Source organism: Pholcus phalangioides, unplaced genomic scaffold (genome assembly GCF_987345545.1).
Source record: "Pholcus phalangioides strain wild (caught in Gottingen) unplaced genomic scaffold, Ppha-v1.0 ptg000007l_1, whole genome shotgun sequence".
NCBI lineage: Eukaryota > Metazoa > Arthropoda > Arachnida > Araneae > Pholcidae > Pholcus > Pholcus phalangioides.
In genome coordinates this window covers 21,441,758-21,464,212 of record NW_028301600.1, presented here as the reverse complement: position 1 = coordinate 21,464,212, position 22,455 = coordinate 21,441,758, and the positions used below count along the sequence as shown (strand labels likewise).

The window sequence follows — 22,455 nt, the reverse complement described above, 5'->3', positions numbered from 1 at the left end:
CATGATCACTGGCAAATTTTCAGATTACCAAATCCACACGAGTGAAGCCCTGAGTAACAGCTAGTATATCATATTGAATCATTAGTAATTTTTTTGTTATTAAAGAATTTCTCTGTCATGAAAGGTTCTATAATTTTCACATGTTTTGTTTAGGAATACTGTATTTCTGAAAATATGCACCACAGTACTTATGCTACCTAATACAGCAAATATGTAGATGGTTTCAAAATTGTTATTTTAGCGGCAAAAATCCTCAAAAGTTTTTTGGTGATTATCAATTAATAACACTATCTTTTAATTTTCTGTATCATTTCGTTGAATTCTGCGAGCATTCAATAGGCACCACCCCAGATCTAAAAATGTGAGAAACATCACAGTGAACTTGTAGAGAACTCAAAAATCAATTGCTGTACTGTGTAATTCTGAGGGGTTCTGAAGTTCTTTTACATAGTTTGCACAATAAACTTTTATTATAGTAATGATCATTGTTAAAACATATTGTTGATGCAGACTTGTAATAAATAAATAATAGACAATACATATATAATCGATAATTCATTGTGTGTATCTTTCTTTTCATTGGATATATCTTTTTGAACTTCTCTGATGGTGCTAGGCACACACACACACACAATATTCTATATTTAACTTTGAAACAAGTTTATCTCCCCAATAATTTGACTCTGTATACAAAGGAATTTCTTTTCCTTTCACGAACTTGATTTTTCTTTCCTCGTATCTATCTCTATTGATGTGCAAAAAAAAACTTGACTGATTTTCACTGATGAACTAAATGAGTTCCATAATTTCTTGTAAATAATCCACTAAGAAAAAAAAAATTGTAGAAATGCAGTAGCCTTTTTTAGCAGCTTTCTGTTCAAGTTTTCTTGTATAATTTAACATTATATGACATTAGACATTATACTTGATTAAAAATTTAATTTTTTAACTGGGTTAAAAAGAAATTCCACCAGACTTTAGCAGGGCTTGACAAATCGAAAATGTTTTTCCAAGCCAGGCATGGTATTTTACTCAAGAAAAATAATCCTAAATAATGTTTTATTTTACTTTTCCCATGTTAACAGATGTAGTGTAATGAAATCAGAAAATTTTCAGAAATTTACTCAAATTTTGCAACCACATAAAAAAAATTTTAGGTGCCAATGCCAATTTTTTAGTTTCCATGGGGATCTGGCACTCATTCAACCCTGGACACAAATTCATTCCACTCAATACAAGTATACTCAGGAGTGGCATTAAAAAGTTTAATGTTGCATATAGGAAATCTGGAATTTTTTTTTTTTTCAAATTTAATTTCTTATCAACTCCAGAGTACTCGTGAAGCACAAAGTTTTGATGAAAATGTATAGGAAAGACAATTGACACACTTAAAAAGAATTACGATAAACATGTTGGTGTAAATCGAGATGCTATCCATGCTTATAATAACAACCACATAAATATATTTTATGGACATTGTAAAACATTTTATTATGTATATATATATATATATATTGTTTCTGGTTTTTGTAATTGCATTTTTAATTGGGGGTTGATGTATTTTAGAAATATATGCCATCCACATTTGTTATGGCCATCTTTTCCCTCGGCCACCTCATTGGGCATTTTGTCGGTTGTGGCTTTGTATTTGTATTTGAAAGGCATCTGAGAAATTTGGTACTAGCACTCCTAGGTTAAAGAAGATAGAAAAAGATGTTATTTTTCTGGCTTGCAACATATCAAGGAAAGAGATTTTCTGGTGATATCAATTTTGTCAAAATTTATCAAACTTTTAAATCTAATTGTTAAATATTCTGTGGAAATTAAAAGGTCATCATTTGAGTTCAGTTTTTATTCTTGTTGTGTTGGATTGTTTGTGATGCTCAGTTGAGATCCTGGTTGTATGACACATGGTCCATCACAAGGCCAGAAAATACCTTTACTGTTGCCATATGGGGCATATTTGCTGAAGTTAAAGGGAGGTGGCAACATCCCCACTCAGCACATCATGCTACTTTGAGTGTTTACTCCATAATAGGAGTTGTGTATTGGGGATAGAACACTTGCCTAGACTTCCAGAGGATCCTTGTTTGATTCCTGGTGGAGACAAACATCTCTTTCACCAAATTCATCTCAGCACTATTTATCCGCAAAATCTCTTTCTTTAATTGAACTCAGCTATTTTTTCGGTTTTTCTACAATGAAAGAAGTTGATATTTGCCGAAACCTGTGTTTACTTTGGGGAAAATTTATATATATATTTCTATTTGTAGGTCAATCAGAACATTTCGCCAAGTTTTATATGTTCAGCCAGGATATTGCAGATCCAATGAAATACATCTGCGCTTAGGTTTGATGTTCAAATGCATTGCTGACTATGAATCAGCTCATAAACATTTCGGGCTGGTATTGGTTGACTCCAATCCATGTACTGTTAGTAAAGCAGAAAGTAAGTATTAAGTTACAGCCAGTTTAAAGTACACATTTTTTTTTTTTTTTTTTGATTTAAGGATGCAATTAAAAAATTTGTTTTCAAATATATTAATAGAATTCTATGAAGCATTTTTTTTCCTTTTGGTGCATGAATTTAAAAATTGATATGTTCAAAAAAGTATTAGACATTTTACAAGACTGTTGTTGACTATTACATACCATGCTGGCACCATTAATCATATTAAATGCCATGCAATTTAAAAGCTTATCGTAAAATTTTTTTTTTTTTCCGATTAAAAATTTTAAATTAATATTACATGTTTAACCATTTAAAGGCCAATGTTCCATAAATGGAACATAGTTTTTATTTACAAAAATATCAGATAAAAATTGATTCAAACATTTTGAGTTTTTTATCGTATATAGAGTAGAGTTCAAAGTATTTTTTGAAATAAATTAGAAAACTTCAGATTGATATGAACATTTTTGGCAGAATTTTGAAATTTGACATTTTTTTGGCATTTTTCCCCCTTTCGATTAAAATTTGCCAAAATTTCAATTTTGAAGTAAATTAAAAATTATTTTGTATGTTTCTACCACTTATATAATATACCAATCAAAGTAAATCAATTAGTTTCTTTGTGCTGTTAAACGTTAAGAGCTGTTAAGAGCTATGCGCATTCACAAATGCATGTTCCATTTATGGAACATTGACCTTTCAAGAGAGCAGGATCCTAGGGGTATCTAATGTGCAGTGCGCTGCTTCGATTTTCCCATTCGAACCTAAGGGTGTTGTCATCGTTCGACATGTGTATAGGGGTAATTCTAGGTAATATGACACGGGGAATGTGCTTTCTGGGGTGGATTGTTTATATTGGGTGAATACTTTTTATTCTTGCATTCTTGACATGTTTTAGTGAACTGCAGACAAATCTAACAGAGTTTGACAATCCTAGACAGTCTTGTTGTGTTCAGCTGAGTGTAACCATATCAAAAAGGTATCTCACATTAAAAAAGCTGTAGGATATTTAGAAACTCTTTCAGATTCCGAGTTAGGAGTTAGAGGACGTAGATATATGCCAATTGCGTGATAATGAAAAGGGGAACATCACGGATGAAGATGATATTGTTGAAAATGATCTAGTATCAATAGTTCCAACTGATGTATGTGAAATGCTAGATAATTTTGCAACAACGAGGATGAGTTGTTAGAAAACTCCAGAAACGCGTTCTTCAAAAGATGTAGGGCAGAAAAAAGGAGCGAAACGTAAGTGCAACACTCAGGTTTCAGAAAAGGCAAGACAGTTTTGAGCAATCCAAAAAAAAAAAAAACTATTGCATGGGGAAAAAAAAATTCTTTCTTTAATCCGATCAAAACCTCAGCTCTGGATTCCATTGGAAAAGATTTGTTATATGACCATTATAGCATGTTGGATAATTCATTCAGAGTTTTTTGTATTTCGAGTTCATATTTCGCATTTGGAATTCCAAAGAGAAGTCAATGTCAATGAAACTTCTATGAATGAAGGAGGGGTTAATTATTCATCCAGATCCACATTGTCAACTGAAAAAAATGTCAGGTCATCTGATGGCTATTATATTGTGTCTACGACGCAAGGACGGTGTGCGGTTTGCCAAAAAACACTATGTATAAATGCTACCAATGTGACAAACGGATCCATCAAATGTATATGTTTTCTTCTTTTATCACAGACATTATGAAATAATTTGAATTTTCTGCACTCACTTTTATGTTAAAAAAAATTTATATGTGTTGCAAATTTGTAGTAGAAAATTTCGTGTGATAACTGTACTCCAGAAATAAATAATCATGAGAATACAGGCGATACCAGTTTTCGCTTTCACCTCTCCCCAAGTGCCAATGTTCCACTTATGGAACATCATGAAAAACAAAGAAAAAAATTTTTTTTCTTCAAATTTCAAAGTTGATTTATGTATAGGCATGCAAAAGGACCTCAAATTCCAAAACAATAAGTGACTTTGTTCATAGTTCGGCATTTAAATGGTTAAAGAGAAGTCAGTGTATTCTTCCATGTCGATTATGGACATATGAGTTAGAGGTGTGACTCTTAGCTCTTACTGGTCACCAGACCGCCCACACCTAGTTGCAGCTCTGGCTAGGGTTTTGAGATTATTGAAATTGAAAACTGGAACAGCTGACCAGGATTACGACCATATATTTTGGCACCTTGTATAATGGTGAAGAAACAGTTAAAGAGTGAATTCGGTGCTCCCTCTGGTTCAGCACCCAGGGCACCAGACTCACTTGCTCTCCGTTAGTTGCAATGCTTCATCTGACAAGCCTATGAAGGATTATCTTCGGAATATTTTACCTATCTGTTCCACATTCTGGAACCACTTCAGTGTTCAAAGAAACGCTAATTATTATTTAATTATTTATTACCCATAAATAAAAACTTAGAGCAGCCATTTTTAAACAATGAGTTCATTACGAAGGTTTCTTTTTTTTCAACAACTGGCTGTTGCGAAGATATATTTTGGAATCACGTTCACCCGGAAAGTGAAAGGACATGGGTTAGATTCCCTGCAGTGGCAGTTGAATTTTCTCTCTTTCCAAAATATATCTTCACAACAGCCAGTTGTTTAAAAAAAAACCTTCGTATGGTAGCAGAGAGTGACGTCATCCTTGTACGAGTTGATTACACTACTTGCTTGTATTAATAAGAAACTGTTACTATATCACTGTGAGGAAATGAACAATGTAAGTCTTGTAACTGAAAAGTCATTTTAACTTCTAAAAAACAAATTGATCAAAAAAGTTTTTTTTAGTTGTATTTCTGAAAGGAAATTTAGCATATTTCTTTTATATTTTTGTAATGTGTTATCGTACCATAAATCTCTTGCTAATGTCTATCATATTTATTTACAGTTTGTTTCCACATTGCTCATCTCTTTGAAGTTCAGGTTGGTAATGAATCTTTCTTAATTTATTGTACATGGAATCGAACCTATCTAATGTTTATTTTCTTGGGGAAAGTCAAATAAAATGCATGTTTTTCTTTCAATTTGATTTCTTTCAATGTGACAAATTCACTTTGTCTTCAATGTGGCAAATTTGTTAGGCCTATCATACATAATTGCCAATTGTCTTGGTAAGTTTTGTAAATTTCACAACATTTACTACTTTTACTGGCAATTATACATAATTCCCAAATGAAATTAGAAAGTTTGATAATTAAAAAAAAATAATCTGGAAACATCACTTTATAATTCAACCACTTAACAGTTTTTCCTGTACATGACACATGCACTGCACATATTTTGCCATAAAAATTTAAATAAGTGAGAAGATGGAAAAACTTAAAAACTAAAGGGTTGGGGAAAAATGGTTTCAGTCCAGAAAACAAAATTTTTCAAGAGACAAAAAAGAAAGTTTTTCGTCATAAATCTGGTATTGCCTTTTGCACATGTCCAAAAATTCTTTTTCTACTGTGGTGGACTCTGATCATTTTTCCATCTGCGCACTATGACTAAAAACATTGTTCCGCTCCTCTCATGCATCTTCCTTCCTTTGTTACAGTGGACTGAACGCATTTTTGCTTTTGGTGTTTTACGTGGTCGAAAGAGACAGTTCTGAGCTATAAAAAACTGCAAAAATATTAATTTTATTTTTTTGGACTGAAACCATTTTTTTCCGACCCAACTTATCAGTCTTGTACTGTTAGCTTTCTTCAAATTCATAAACATGTGCAAACAAAACCAACATTACAGATCAAATTTATCATCTTAAACCAAAGTTTATGAACAATTCTGGTAAGTTTGAAAAGCTATTTCCTTGACGATTTTTCATATTTACCATCATGACCAGAAAATACCTCATTATCACTGTGATAAATTCACAGTATATGATCAAAATTTATCAAACGTACCAAAATAGTGAGCCATTTATGTATAACCACAGGATTTGTCATATTAATCATAATATATTTTTATATCTGTTTCTTTAATTTTTGATGATGGATTTTAGGGCAAATGCACAATAGCGAAAGAAGCCTATGAGCAACTTTTGGAACAAAAAGATTTGCCCTTGGCAGTTAGAGCGGAGACATCAAAGCAGCTAGGTATGTTTTATTTAACTGTTGTCTTTATCAACAGACAAAGGTGAAAAATAATTTGGAATCTATTATAAATTTTTCCCCCATTACATTTTTGACTGTTTCATTTCACAAACAACCATCTCACATGTGAGCTGAGGATGTGTTAATGAAAACTTCACAGTAAAAATAAATTAATAGATAGTGTGTAAGGAGGTGTCCCCCCCCCCCCCGTTATGGTGGTAATTTAAGGGTTAATATACAGTCATACCGTTGCTGACAAACAAATTTGTATTTCTTTTGCGTTCAGGTTGGATGCATCATAGGATTGAGTCATTGGGTGACAAGCCACAACGACAGGCAAAAGCACTTGAGTGTTTGCAGAAATCTATAGAAGCTGATCCAACAAATGGAGAAAGCTTATATTTTCTTGGGCGGTGCTATGCCAGCCTTTGTAAAGTACATGATGCGTTTGTGTCTTACAGAAGTTCCGTTGATAAAACAGAAGCTAATGCTGATATTTGGTGCTCGATAGGGTGAGTTGATCAAGAAATGTATCAAATTTTTTTTATTTTAGAATCTAAAGGTGTAGTTCTGAATGTATACCGTAAAATGGGGTAATAATGTGCCACTTTTGAGGGTGTTTTTACTATAACCTCTGTAAAAACTATCATATAAGGCCGAAATTTTTAGGCAATGTTTACATTAGTTTTCGATTTGTGGCAAAAGGGAATTTTTACCACATAAGTGAGGGGAATTATTTTTATTTTTTTGGCACAAAATTTTTTCCACCTAATGTGGAGTAATATTCTGCGGCATCCCTCAACGTGGCTTCTAGTTCTACATCTTGGCCTGAAAAATGCGCTCAAAGGCTACAATGCTGAAGTAGCACACTAAAACCCCTAATGTGGCACATTAATACCCTATTTTAAGGTTATATATATTTCTTTGAGAAAATCAAGAATACCTTTCTAAAGGTATAGAACCTTTAAATTTATTGCTCCTGCCATAAATATAGTTAATATACTAGCCTCCTATTCAGCAAGCTCATATTCCAATTCCTGCTGGGGCAAGGACATAGTCAAATATAGAAACTAGGTTAAGAAGACACCAACGAATAAGGCAAATACACAAAAATACAAAAATCCTAATGCATTTTCGACATCAATGGGTGTCATCTTCAGAGGAAAAATATTTAATCACTAGTCACGCTGATTGAGTTTCCCACTTGGGTTGAATACCAAATCTTAACGCTCCATTGTTCAGTAAAAAAAAGGTAGATCTATTCACTTCAAATGTCATGGCCAGAATGAAGTGGTGATTGCTCTATTAGACTAATTGGATAGCACTATTTTGCAAGTGTCCAATCAGGATGCTGCATTAGTATCTCACGCAGGCTCACAGCTTCATTCTGACCATGACATTTGAAGTGAATAGACATACTTTTTCTACTGAGCAACCGAGCATTAAGATTCAGTATTCAACCCAAGTGGGAAACTCTGTCAGCGTGACTAGTGGTTAAATGTTTTTCCTCTGAAGACGACACCCATTGGTGTCAAAATGCATTAGAATTTTTGTATTTTTGTGTATTTGCCTTATTCGCTGGTGTTGTCTTAATATTCTTGGGCAAAGTTAATCAACTCTTCCATAGAAACTAGGTGTATATAAAGGTGAGTAAGAATTTTCAAGGAAACAAATGGTTTGTTGCCTCAAGTGATGTCTCAGAAATCATTTAAAAAATAAAAGCAGGGTGATTCACTTTTTATTAAGACATTCCTCAATTTTTATAATTCCCAATAGGTAGTTATTATTTGTGATTATAAAGAAGTGAATCATTACTTATTTTTCCTGTTGATGTTTACACCAATAACACCTTCAATTTAATGAACTCGATAATTTTATTTTTGTAGCGTTCTGTATGCGAAACAAAGTCAGCCAATGGATGCTTTGCAAGCTTACATTTGTTCTGTGCAATTGGATAAAACTCATTTGCCAGCATGGACAAATCTTGGAATTTTGTATGAAAGCTGCCATCAACCTCAGGATGCTTTGAAATGTTATTTAAATGCTAGCCGGGGAAAAGGCAAGTATAATAGATGATTTTTTTGTTCAATTTGTTTGATGTGGTGGTGGTAAAATTTATTTATATATAAAAGCTAATAATATTCTTTCTTTGTTGTAATAGGACCTACAAGTCCAAACTTACTTGCCAGAGTGAAATTACTTCAAAATCAGCTGTGTGTGTCTACAGCTACATCAATGAATATCCAGAGGTAAATAATATTTCACAATTCCAGTTTGCTTGCATACAAGTGCTTCTAATACTAACAAGTCTGCATAAGTACTTTCCATCATTAGATTTTTCAAGAGTTGAAGAAAATATAAATTTTTTTAAAATATATTAACCATTATATATGTTAGTTATCCACATATTAAAATTTCTGAAACAATTGATGTGGAAATAATGTGGAATTATATTCTTAAAAGGCCTAAACAACTGCCATGTATTGAAGATGCATGGAATTTTCCGATATCTCAAGAAATGGCATCTCGTCAGAATGCTGCTGCCCAGGTCAGTATAATCTACGATAAGTTTCATTTTATGAATAGTGAATAAATATTTTATTGAATTATATATTGTCCATTCTGGTCCAATAACTTTTGCCATCTTCCTGGCAGTAGCATGATTCCACGCTCATAAAATTTTTGTTGTTTGCTGGCAAAAAACTAATCCAGGTGGTTTTTGACCTCCTCATTTGAAGTAAAGGTTTTTTTACCATCTAAACAATCTTTTAGAAACCGGAACAAATAATAATCAGAAGATGCCAGATCTGGAAAATATGGTGGGTGTGGCAGTATATCCCATCCAAGCTGTAAAAACTTTTGGCGAGTTACCAAACTTGTATGAGGTCTCGCATTATCTTGGTGGAACACTACACCTTTCTATTGATCAATTCTGGCCTTTTCTGTTTAAGTGAATCATTCGATTTGTCCAGCTGATGACAGTACACTTCAGAATTTATCGTTGTGTTGTCCGGTAGAAGCTCAAAAAAACAATTTTTACTTTTTCTTTTTTATTCCATGATCTCTTGCATTTAGCATTGTTGTAGACAACCCATTTCTCATCCCCAGTGATGATGCGCTTCAAAAATGTATCATTTTCTTGCCGTTTGAGAAGCAAATCACAAATGTCAACGCAACGACAGAAATTTCTTTCCGTAAGAACATGAGGAACCCATGTGTCGAGCTTTGAGATCAAACCTAGGCGTTTCAAATGATCATGAATGGCCGAATTCAATAAATTTAATCTATCAGCGATCTCACGAGTTGTTATTCGCCGGTTTGCATCAATTAATGCTTTTATTGTGTCTTCATAAACTTCAACAGATCTTGACTTCCTTCCAGAACTTGGTGCATCTTCAACATCAAAATTGCTGGATCGAAATTTTGCAAATCAGTTTTGGCACTGGTGTTCTGTCAATACATCTTCTCCATACACATCGGATAATTTTTTTCTTGCTTGAATAGCATTTTTACTTTTTCTATAGTAAAAAGTAAAATATGCTGAAAATGCTGCTTTTCACTTTCCATATTTGAAAGGGCACCAACCAAAAAATACTGCGTAGATTCAATCGAACTTTTTCCCGAGTAAGCCTTGCTATATCAGCTGTCAAAATATGTAATGATTATGCTGCTTAATTTTTTTTTTCACTGCCAGCTTCACACTTAAGTCCTTTGTTGGAAAAAATGAAATTACTTTCCGAACAACCCAATATGATGGCCAAAATTTTCAAAATATTTTTGGTAAGATTAAGATAAATACAGGGGTGGGAACTCTGTGGCAATTGTGTCGCACTGCACCAAAATTAACATCTTGCGCCATCCTGCTCCACTAGTGTATTTTTGTATTTTTCTGCGCCAAATAGCATGTGTTTGTTTTTTTGTGCTCCTATAGCTCATAAGTTTTGCCAAATTCACGGAATTTTGGAAAAGGACCCTAAAACTTTTGTTCTCACATGCCGCAAAATGATTCTTTATAAGAAGAGCATGTTTCATTCCTTTGTATTTCAGCAGGACTTTCCCACCATCTTCTATAGTCACGCTATCTCATGACCTTGGAAAGTAGTTTGACTACCAAAAAGTACAGCACTGTATTAGGAAAAAAATCATAGGCTAATCATAAGGGTTTTTCCGCACTGTGTGGGCCCTACAAAGATATTTATTTTTTGTTCGAAAACGGGACAAAAATTTTCAATCCAAAAATATTTTATTTTCATTTATCCTTTGCAACTTTTCCCTGAACTGTCTTTGAAAAGTGCTACAAACATGTCGAACTCGTAATCCATCTGTCTCGTCCTGGAAGAGTTGCCAGAAGTTAGCCCCTTATTTAAACTATCAGCCTTTCTATTGTGAAACTTGCAATTGTGCAGCTGAATAGGGTTTACCACGAGGGTCTACCACCTTTAGAGCACAAATGCAGGGTGGTTTCCATTTGTTTTAAAAAAAGTCACCATTGCAAGCAGCAGAAACAACTATAGTAGATTTTCATTGTGTCAAATTTCTGCTAGTTTGACAATTTTCGCCAAGTTACAAGGTCAGCAGGCCCTGATTACCACATTTTTTGAATGGAATATTAGGAATGTCTCCTGTAGTTGCAGACATAACATTTGATTATGTACTACCGTGTACACCATAGCATAATAACCAGAAAACAATTTGTAGTCAATATAACTTCATTTATTCAGTATTGCTTTCATATATTATTTGTGTTTGTCATTTTTCATTCCAGAACCAAAGCAGAAACACTGTTAGTCAAGGTCAGAGAGAGATGTATGGGTCAGTACAGCAACAAAGTGCGAATCATGGCACACCAAATTATATAGCTCAGGTAACTTGATATTATACTGTTTTTTTGAGTCATCGTCATATTAACATACAGGGTGTTCTGTTAATGAACCAACAAACTAAAATTGCCATGGAACATGGTGTCGCTAACCACATTGAGAGGGTGAAAATCGTGAAAAACGCATGCAGGTTTTGATGTCACGCTGGAACGACAAAAAGTACAATAAGATACAAAAAGATTTATTTGATTAATTGTTACAAGAGTTGTTGGAAGTAACGCCCTCTGATGTCATTGCAGTCTACAGTGACGTAAAAATTATTCCCGTATGCGCTCGGAGATACCAGGTATGCTTTGATACAGATGATACTTATGTAGCAGTTAGTTGCCTGTTTCAATGAGTATCGTCTGTGTAAAAGAATACCTGGTATCTTTGAGCGCATCCGGGAATCGTTTTTACGTCGTTGTAGACTGTGCAATGATGTGAATGAACTGCAGCCACTTTCAACAACTCTTGTAAATAATTAATAAAATAAATCTTTTTGTAGTTATTATTGTACTTTTGTCGTTCCAGCGTGATGGCGAAATCTGCATGCGTTTTTTGCAATTTTCACTCCCTCAACAGTGTTTGTGACACCATGTTCCATTGCAATTTTTGTTTCTCTTGATATCTACTAACAACCCTCGAGTTTGTTGGTCCAATTTTAGAACACCCTGTATATTGGTTGTTGTACATCATGATATTATTAGTTTTTTCAATCTCAAATTTTTATTTTTTGAATTTCATTTCCCTTTCCTCCAAAATCACATTTCATTTCATATTTTCATTATTTTGCCACCGTTCAATTTCAACTCTATTCTTGATGCCCAACATATTAGCAAAATTTCTTGTTTGCTCATGATATCGAAGAATTATTTATAGGCACATTTTTTGCTTCTGCATTTGCATTTTCATTTGATACAGCTCTCATTATTCTATTTTGGGTAATACTATCTTAAAATCATTTTTTACATTAAAAAATATATTTTTTCCTCAAAGAAGTTGCGATCTTAGATTTAACGTGCAGTTTTCAAGCAGTGTATAAACTTCATACTATTATCAGTATCATTAACAAGGTTGATGTTGACCTAAAAAATGATCATAAAGGATAAAATAAAATATTTAAAAAATGCTATTAAAATATAAATATAACAAAACATATTTTTTAAAAACGTATTATGTTCGAAAGTCAAAGAAAATTATTTTATAGTATTGAAAATCATGTGTAAATTTGTTCTCAATCTTATTCCCTATTGGCACTTTTTGATAATATTTTTTAAATAAATAATTTATAATTCATGAAGTGGAGAAAATCTTAAGGACAAAATACAAATTTCTGCAAGTTTCATACCTAAACTTCTTCAACATCAACAGATTTTATTTTAGAGATATTTGAAAAAAAATCTATTCACAGTTTATTTCACCTCAATTTCAAAATTTATAGACATTTCTGTCAAGACCTAGAAATTTTTTTAGGGCAGTAAAATCCACTTTTTTTAATTTCATAACCCCACTGTTAGCACACTTTAAATGGTAATATCTCCCTTATGAATTAAAGGTTCTAACTAAAAGTTGCACCACTAGAAAGAATGTTTTCAGACGAATGTTTTGTATGAAGAATGAAAATCATACCCAAGTCAGCCCACCTGAAGGCAGAGATGCCAATGATGCATCTCTGAGCACATCAAGTACTCGGAATTTTGGAAAAGGGTGTATAAAAATTTGGATCTTCCGGAACATGTTCTTTCCTAGTTAGAAGAAGAAAAAAGTAGAGAGAAAAACCCCTCCAACTTTTATTTTTTATTTTTTTTTTTTACCATCTATCGTGATTGCACGATCTTGAGAAAGTGGTTTTGCTTGTAGATTTTCTCACCTCCGATACTAGAAATTATGGTACTTTCGTGGCTATCTGCAGGCATTCAAAGGCAGCGCCTATGAGCTGTAAATTCGCCTTGTTCCTACAAGATTGCAAATGCATATTTTTTGAAAAATTGTAAAGGGTTTCCTGTTCAAATTGTAAAACATTTTCTGAGATTGTTCAGAAAAAAAAAACAATCTGTAAAAACTACACTGCTCAAAACAATTAGGGGAGCACATGGTTTTAACAAAACTACGCAAAGATGTATACCGATGAGTAGCATAAAACGAATCATCCATAATTTAAAGCCCAGCAGGAAACGGAAGAAGAAAACTTCATATGCAAATCAAAGTTCATGACGTCAAAAACCAGAAAAAGGAGATAAGGGCAGAAATCGGGATGTTGCAGAAACGTCTGTTTTACTGCCGTAACTGTGAAATTCGATTGCACAGTTGTTTTTTTTTTTGAGACAAGGTGACTTGGAGATGTCTCAACAACGTGATTTACCAGAATCCATGGCATGGCGTGTTATAGGCAGACTGGAATCCGGGCAAACACAACGTAGTGTCGCGGACGCTGTTGGAGTCACCAGAAGTGTTGTTGCAAGGCTGTGGAATCGATTCCAAGAAACAGGAAATGTTAGACCTCGACCAGGGCAAGGTCGGCCACGCGCCACTACAGCAACTGATGACCGGTATATACGGTTAACAGCCCGTCGAAACAGAACAGAGAATGCTACGCAGCTGCAAAGACGGTTGCTCTTGTCAACAGGACGAAGGGTGTCCAGCCAAACAGTACGTAATCGGCTTCGTGAGGGAGGGCTCTATGCACGTAGGCCAATGGTCTGCATTCCGTAGACCCCACGCCACCGTGCGGCCCGAAGAAGATGGGCTGCTGAATATCGAGATCGGGAGCAACATGATTGGAGCCAAGTGCTGTTTACAGACGAGTCCCGATTCAGTTTGGAGTGTGACACCCGACGTGTTCTGGTATGGAGGGACAGGGGCACTCGAAATAACCCCGCATTCGTTCGTGAAAGGTCACAATACAGACGAGCTGGTTGGATGGTACTGGGTGGAATGAGCATAGGCGGACGTACGGACCTGCATATCATTCGGAATGGCACTTTGACGGCCCGAAGGTATGCAGACGAGATACTGCGACCTCATGTCATCCCTTAAGCTGTAGCCATTGGAGATTCCTTTGTTTTCCAGGATGATAATGCCCGACCGCATAGAGCTCATCTGGTGGAGAACATGCTTGAAGCTGAAACAATACAGCGTATGGAATGGCCAGCGTGCTCTCCTGACCTGAATCCAATCGAGCATGTTTGGGACATGCTTGGACGACGCATTGCTGCACGACCAAGGCCGCCTGTTACTGTCCGAGACTTGCAGATTGCACTTCTTGAGGAGTGGAACAGTATTCCCCAAAGTCTGATCGATAACCTCATCGCATCCATGGCAAACAGGTGTGCAGCAGTCTTAGCTGTTCAAGGAGACCACACGCCCTATTAAAACTCATGCATCATGTCTAAACAGTACTTTTTTTTTATCGTTTACATGTAACCAAATTGTTGCCCTAAATCATCTTTTCATGTTTTTTCCGTATTTTCAAAGAATTAAAGCTTAATTCCAAATTTTTTTACGTCTTTTTTCTGTATTGCGCATTGATACGCGTGTACTATCCATTGTATGCCAATACGTGGCTGTCTCGCACGGTTTTCTTCACTTTTTTGCTTGCTCCCCTAATTGTTTTGAGCAGTGTATATATCTTGAATATCCAGTTTTGTCATCTGCCTGCTATGTGTTAGTCACTGTTTCACATTTCAAAAATCATGGGTGTTTATGCAGAATGGGCTTTTGGAGGGCCACGAGGATTTCTCCCACAGAAATTGTGGGTCACCTAACACTCGAAAACATCAATATTTTTTATGGGCATCTTTTTTTTCAGTCACCTTGTTAGGCATTTTGTCTGTTGTGGCATTTGTATTTGTGCAGTGTAAATCAGCTTATTCGAATATGTCTGTTTTGGCGTTAATCTTTTAATGTTGTGTTAATGCCTTAAATGAATTAAAAGTTAATATGATCTGTGTAATTTCTACTGGGCCTGAGCCTAACATTTTCTTATATGTTCGTGGCATCTGTATAACTGTGTGTGCCTTTAACGAATATAAAATACTGACTTCTCAAAAGTCACCCCACAATTCTTAAATATTTCACTAATCATACAACCATTAATTAACAAATTGATTTAACTAGATAATTTAATTATCCACAGTTGAAACAATATGTATACCTCTACCAAAGCAAACTTCTATCAAGACTAAGATGTAACTTATACTTTATTTGCTGCTAATCCTATGCCTCAGTCATATTTATTATAAATGATTTGAGGAGTGCACGCCTGAAAAACTCATGTTTTTTATTTTTTATTAGAGCTCTCAGACTAGAACTGGTCCACAAAGTACTATCTCTCAAGAGCAACCCCCTATAAAAAAATTGAAGATTTCCACTAGTGTTACACAAAATGTGAGTATACTTCAGTTTGCATCTTAATTATGAATGAAGAATATATACTAGACATTCAAAAGGGGAATTCGGGTGTATTAATAATTACTTTAGGGCATGGCCTGCAACCTACTTGTAACCTTCCAAACTTATTGATAACATAAGTGTAGTGTATAATAGTGGCCCGCGGCTTGGCCAAAACATCAAATGTGGCTCACCACGTGTCAGCAGTTGAAGACTTATTTAACCGTTAAAATGCGAAACTACCAATGAGTTACTTTTTGTTCTGAAATTTGATTCTGGGTCCTTTTACATGCATAAATCCAATTTAAAATTTCAAGAAAATTTTTTTTTTTGTATTCTACGATGTTCCATAAATGAAACATTGGTGCTTGGGGAGATGTGAAAGTAGAAACTGATACCACCTGTGTAATCTGTACTTGTATGGTGATATTTCTGGATGATCATTAAAAAAACACTACTTCATATCACCAATTCACACAACACATACCTGTTTTATTTATCCTTAAAGAAATATTCATGGATAATTCATGTTTTTTTATTATATCTAATGTCCATGATAATATGGAAACACTCTTGATGAACCCATTTTTTACTCAGCTAACATATTCATTGTTTTTTGGTGCACAACACACCGTTCTTGCATTGTAGACAATAGAATATTTATCAGATGACCTGATTTCTATTCCAGTTACATTAAAAATTAGAATGAATATTAAAATTCTTTGTTTGTGGAAGACATAACTTCTAAATTCCAAAGTGAAACATTCATGCAACAATCCAGTTTCTCATGCCTCTTTATCACTTTCTCAGCCACTTCGTTGGGCATTTTGCCTGTTGTGATGTTGTATTTGTATTTATGCATAATCCAATATGACATAAATAGCATGTTCAAAGCATTGCTGAGCAACTTCTACCACCATTTATTGGTTTTTAGTTGCGTCTATAACTTCCAATTTGTCCATTACATCAACACCACCCATTCCTTCATTATGTTTTTCCAAGATTTGAGGCTGTGCTATGTCAATTTTGCTTTTGTGACTATGAATATTTTTTATGTAGGCAAAGAGAGTTCATGAGTGTAATAGTTTGATGCAACACAACTACTACCACAGCCCAGAAAAATTTATACGCTGAACCATTGGATTCCAATCACCTTTGAATCATCCCAAAGAATAAGATTCAGGATGTTTCAACACTTTATCCTCACCATCACAAAATTTATTGAGCATTCCACATACATAAGCTGGAGCCGTTGTTATGAAATACTTTTTGCAATTGTTTTTTCATCTGCGACCCAGGTTCAACAGCGGATAACTGGCATGTATCTCAGTTTGACTAACTGGTCTATCATTCCAAAGAGTTAAGAAAAAAAACTCACTTATAATATAAACAAACCTACCCAAACAGCCCATTCTTTGGTCTGAAATGTAATCTTATCTAGAACTCTCCCCTCTGCACGTGATGACTTCCAATAAATGAATGGTGGTTCAAACAAGACCATCGAAGCAGCCCACCCAACTCACATCAGATGCTGGCCACAAATTCTACTCTCTTGAAATGACAATGTTCCATAAATGGAACATGCATTTTTGAAAACACATAGCATGTTCATGTGTAACAGTACAAGGAAACTAATTGAGTTTTACTTCGATTGATATATTCAGTAGTAAAGGCATACAAAATAATTTTTGATTGGCTTCAAAATTGAAATTTTGGCAAATTTTAGTAGAAATACAGAGAAATTTCAAAATTCTGTCAAAGTTTTTTAACTTTCTTTAACAAGTTTCCGAACTTGTTCAAAAAAGTACTTTGAATGATCTATATATGATAAAAGAAACGGAAATATTTGAATTAATTTTCATCTGATATTTTTACAAATAAATACTATGTTTATGGAACATTGGCGGTGAATAAGCAGTGCTGCAGAAATCAAAATCACTAAACTTCCTTCAAAAAATGTCATATCTTTTTTAATGAAGTAAGCTTTATTCCAATTCTCAGCTGGTGGAAACTAAGGGATACCCTTTACAGAAAAGTGTTCCATTGAGAAATAAATGTTAAGAAATATCTTGGCTTGTCAATGTGAAAATAAAAGGTCTGTAAGGAAGTGAGATATCGTGTTAATGCTGCTTCCAATGGATTAAGACCTTTCATATGCTGAAAATTGTATCAAGATTATATGGTGGAAAAAATTGTACTGAAAAATTATAACCAAGTATTTTGAAATGTTTGTCTTAAGAATTTTTTTTCATGTTTTGCATAATACTTGATTTCAATATTCATAAAAAGAGTTTTTGAATATTGATTTTTGTATTATTTTTGAATAATGTTTTATATATTATTTTTGGGTATTAATTCATGCTTGCTCAGTGTATCGTTACTGTTTTTTATAAATACAAATTTTATAATATTTCATATTAATATATTTAAGCTGATTTTTATCACTAGCGTTTAGAAAAGGGAAGAGAGACGCACTGCTAGCAAATGTTCTTAGGTGTTGGAATATCTTGTTTGCTCTTGGTTATAGATTTCTAATTTTACCCAGAGAAAAAAAATGAATTAATTTTACAAAAGAGAAGATATTTAAAATATACTCTAGAGATTAGTTTTATACTCATCAGATGTTTTTAAGAGCACAAAAGGAATGTGCTTCAATATTCTTAATCTAATAGCAACATTTCATTTTCAACCATTTCTAATAAATTTTTGGCTATAATTTTTTCATGTGTTATAGTTGAATAGAGATTTTACAATGAAAGAATTTTCAAATAATTTTTTGACATGTAACAGTATTTCAGCAGTATTTCTGGTATGATCTTCTAGTGAGCTGAGTGAGAACCAGAATGTAGTTACTTTCTCATTTTTTGTGTGGAGAAAAAAAAAACACATGATATTCACTGTTTTTTGTAAAAAAAAAGTAATAAATACATGGCTAGAAGTTCCTTATGCTGAAATATACCAGAGTGTTATTACATCTGCTTATCATAGCTCTAAAACCTGTTATAATTTGTTTCCTAATAGTATAGAGATAAACTGAGAGAAGAGGAGTTTGAGTTTGTCAAGTCAGAGAACTTTGACCATCTTTTTTCTCATACATTTCAAATATATAATTTTTTTTTTAAAAAGAGAGCCTTATTTTCTTAAGATAGATAGAAAGTTATGCGAGTTGCGCTCCATATGCAAAACCTATGTATCACATGGTTATGCCGTATCAGTGTTTGAGAAATTATTTTTTTATCTAGTATACTTTTGGTGACTAATAACCACATTTGTGCATTAATTTTTTGATTGTGTTCATTTTATTGATATATTACAATTTACACTATATTTATTTGTATGCATGTGGGTGAATAAATTTACAATCTGAATTTATAGTTAACAGATGGAGCAACTGATGCATCCACTCTATCTAGACCTACATTTTACCTCACTCAGCAACAGCTGCAACTGCTGAATTATCTGCAACAAAACCAGGTTTGTTGTTCATTATATCCTGCATCTCTGTATAAAATACATCCACATTCTTTTCTTTATACACTTACTAGTGATATCAAACACGTATCACCAGTATGTAAGAGTCACTCTGTTTTACAAAAAAGAACAGTAAAATCTTGATATGATACTCTGTGATACCAAGAAAAGATATTGTTTTAGAAGGATTATTGTTACATTGAGATGAAGCTGTTTAACATTAGACTACAGTCATTTCCAAACGAGACTTGACATATAGAAATTTATTCAAGTTTTATGTTCATATTTTTGATATATTTTGTTTTTGAATTTTCAATATAGGCCAATTTGACTCCTCAGCAGAAAATTGGTCTTCATCAGTTACAGCAGCAATATCAGCAGATGCAGCAACATCAGCAACAAATGAAATTGATGCAGAGTCAGGTATACTGTTTCCAAATTTGTTTTTTTTAAAAATCTTGAACTTCATAGAATTGAAAGTAATTTTTATCTACCTAATTGTTTTTCTCTTTAATCCTCTGGAACATAGTCCTGACAGGCCCAAATTCCAATTTTACACCTGTGTAGTGATAAATAACTTAATACAGTGTCATAGTTTTGGTCAATTATGTATCAGGTCAGTATGGTTTTGAAGAATTAGAAGCGAATATGTATTTACAGACAGTTTGTCATCGAAATCGGCCTATGCTCAGTGACAAAAATGTTCATAAATTAACCTTTTCATGTGAGAAACCCTTCTCTTAATGTTTGAATGACGATGCTTTTATAACGAATGGGTCCCAAATTTTTGAACCACTTCCTGTACAAGGATGAAATATCTCTGCCTAGAGTAGATGGAAGAAATACATTCTGACCAGAGTTTGCCCTGACTTTTTATTAATTGTAGCAATTTGGCCAATCAGATGGAAAAAGTTGTATCCGAATGAGAGAGAATCTTAGCCAAATTGACACGTCATAAAATGCAGATTCCAAAACAACGTATATCGAGTTCAAGATGAAAATATAAATCAAAATGCAAATTATTTATAAATAAAAATTATTTAATATAAAATGTAAATTACAGTACAAAAAATATTTTAGTTCTCAAGAATTTGCAGAGATTTTTTTTTGCTGTCCACCATTCAAAAGCATTTTCAAAATTCAATTGTCGCCTGCTGGGGGACTATTAACAGGAACAGAAATATTTTATTATTTATAGTTTTTACATTTATTCTGTTCTGCAACTATGTTTTAATGAAGTTCATGATACTGAGGCAGAGATGCCACTCCATTCTAATTTACCTGAGTCCCAGGACCCAGGTTATTGGCGAAATCGGGGTCCTTTTTGAGTGAAAGTATGTTCCTCTCAAAAAAAATAAAGTTGCCCCCCCCTCCATCATTTACAGGCACCCCTGTGAATCAAACAAATAATTGACTAATTGATTTCTATAAACAAGTTCGATTCAAAGAGTTAGGGGAAAGTGCCCGAAATCTGTCCCCTGCTGTAAATTTGTCCCCCACTCTCTAATTTGCATGTACAGAGCTGCTATCTTGTGAAAGTGCTAGAAAACTCTTCAGACCCATTCAGTTGACTACTTGCAGTGATGCAGTTGCTTTGCTCTTTTCATTCAAGCTTTAATTTTTCAAAAACAGTTTTTTTTATAACTTGGTAGAGTGTGAAATCAACTTTGAACAGTTATATTTATGCCTTCCGGAAAAAAATTTCATCAATTAGAGTAATATTTACAGATCGCTAATTGAATATACCGTTGCATATTCATCATAGTCATGTAGCTGTTGTCATTCAGTCAGGAACAGTCACAATTTTTGTTATAGCGGAATTCCTAAATTTGTCCCCGCTGAGTATCAGAGGGAAACTTTTTTTTCCTGACTACTTAGATTCATTTTGATTGATGCATTATCACTTGTTGACATTTTTATACTGTGTTTAACTGTCTCTATATAATATTATACTATGTCTTATTCATCAAGGAAAGCTAATTATACAAATGTAATAAAGTAAGAAATATAAGCAATATATACAGGGTGATTATAAAAAAACTATCTGACATATGGGCCCCTAACTATCATACCATTCACAGAAACTGAATGAAATTTTGGCATAAGGTATTTTGATGTATGCGCTCAAGAATGATATGGAAAACAACAGTGTCACTCTAACAGTTACGGTTACAGTGAGAAAATTTCGAAAATATCAAATGGCAACACCAAGTTTTTTGTATTGGAATGTGATCTTCATTGTGAAAAACCCTAAATAGCATTCGAACGGCAACTGTAGCATGAAAATCACCGGTGGTAGATAGGCTAAAAGTGAGGACAACCAATAAGGACAGAGAAGCAGCATAAAATAAAGCATTTTATTGCGTTTCACAAATTTTCCACATGACCTTGTGGAGGACTAATCAGGCTGGGATCTCAGCCGAAGAAACGGTGTGACGAATGAAACGAACATTAATGCTCTGGTGCACAGCTAAGTCCTTTTTACTTTTTCCTTGCCTAGCTCCGGAAATTTTCGTGCTAGAGGTGCCATTCCAACGCTATTTAGTGTTTTTCAGTATGGAGATCGCATTCCAATACAAAAAACTTGGTGTTGCCATTTGATATTTTCGAAATTTTCTCACTGTAACCGTAACTGTTAGTGACACTGTTGTTTTCTATATCATTCTTGAGCGCATACCTTATGCCAAAATTTCATTCAGTTTCTGTGAATGGATGATAGTTAGGGGCCCATATGTCGGGATAGTTTTTTATAATCACCCCGTAAATATAACTAATTATATATATACAGTATATATTAACTAATTATTATACATAATATAACTAATAAATATAAGCAACTAAAATAAATGTGAACATAATAACTGGATGGGGGGGGGAAGGAATTTGGATGCCTTTGATGAAAATCCAAAATTTGGCATTGTTTTGATTTTTTTTTTGGTCAGGAAAACTTTATTCCATACAATCACACTTGCAGCACGATTAGGTATGGAGTTGAGTTACTGAAATCAGTTTTCAAATTATTTTTAACTGAATAAATTTTCAGAATTAACAATTTTGCTTGGGGAAACCCATCGACACTGAAGAATTAATATGTGTAACAAATTTGAAACAAATATAATTAAGTCAAGCACATTATATAAGGTATTTACTAATACACCAGTCTATAATTTCTCTGATTGATTTTTCATTTCAGAAAACTT

At 33.8% G+C, this 22,455-nt stretch overlaps 1 protein-coding gene across 2 annotated transcripts in view; it reads left to right on the top strand.

Moving 5' to 3' along the window:
* Nucleotides 1-22,455, top strand: part of Utx (Utx histone demethylase) — a 176,912-nt gene that overhangs the window by 116,519 nt on the left and 37,938 nt on the right. For both annotated transcript variants that reach the window (XM_089232840.1, XM_089232841.1), the window contains 11 exons: nucleotides 2,274-2,449; nucleotides 5,345-5,379; nucleotides 6,443-6,536; nucleotides 6,820-7,045; nucleotides 8,420-8,592; nucleotides 8,695-8,782; nucleotides 8,997-9,081; nucleotides 11,299-11,397; nucleotides 15,689-15,781; nucleotides 19,160-19,258; nucleotides 19,577-19,678. In XM_089232840.1, coding sequence (XP_089088966.1) covers nucleotides 2,274-2,449; nucleotides 5,345-5,379; nucleotides 6,443-6,536; nucleotides 6,820-7,045; nucleotides 8,420-8,592; nucleotides 8,695-8,782; nucleotides 8,997-9,081; nucleotides 11,299-11,397; nucleotides 15,689-15,781; nucleotides 19,160-19,258; nucleotides 19,577-19,678 — 1,270 coding nt within the window. The remainder of the gene's footprint in view (nucleotides 1-2,273; nucleotides 2,450-5,344; nucleotides 5,380-6,442; nucleotides 6,537-6,819; nucleotides 7,046-8,419; nucleotides 8,593-8,694; nucleotides 8,783-8,996; nucleotides 9,082-11,298; nucleotides 11,398-15,688; nucleotides 15,782-19,159; nucleotides 19,259-19,576; nucleotides 19,679-22,455) is intronic.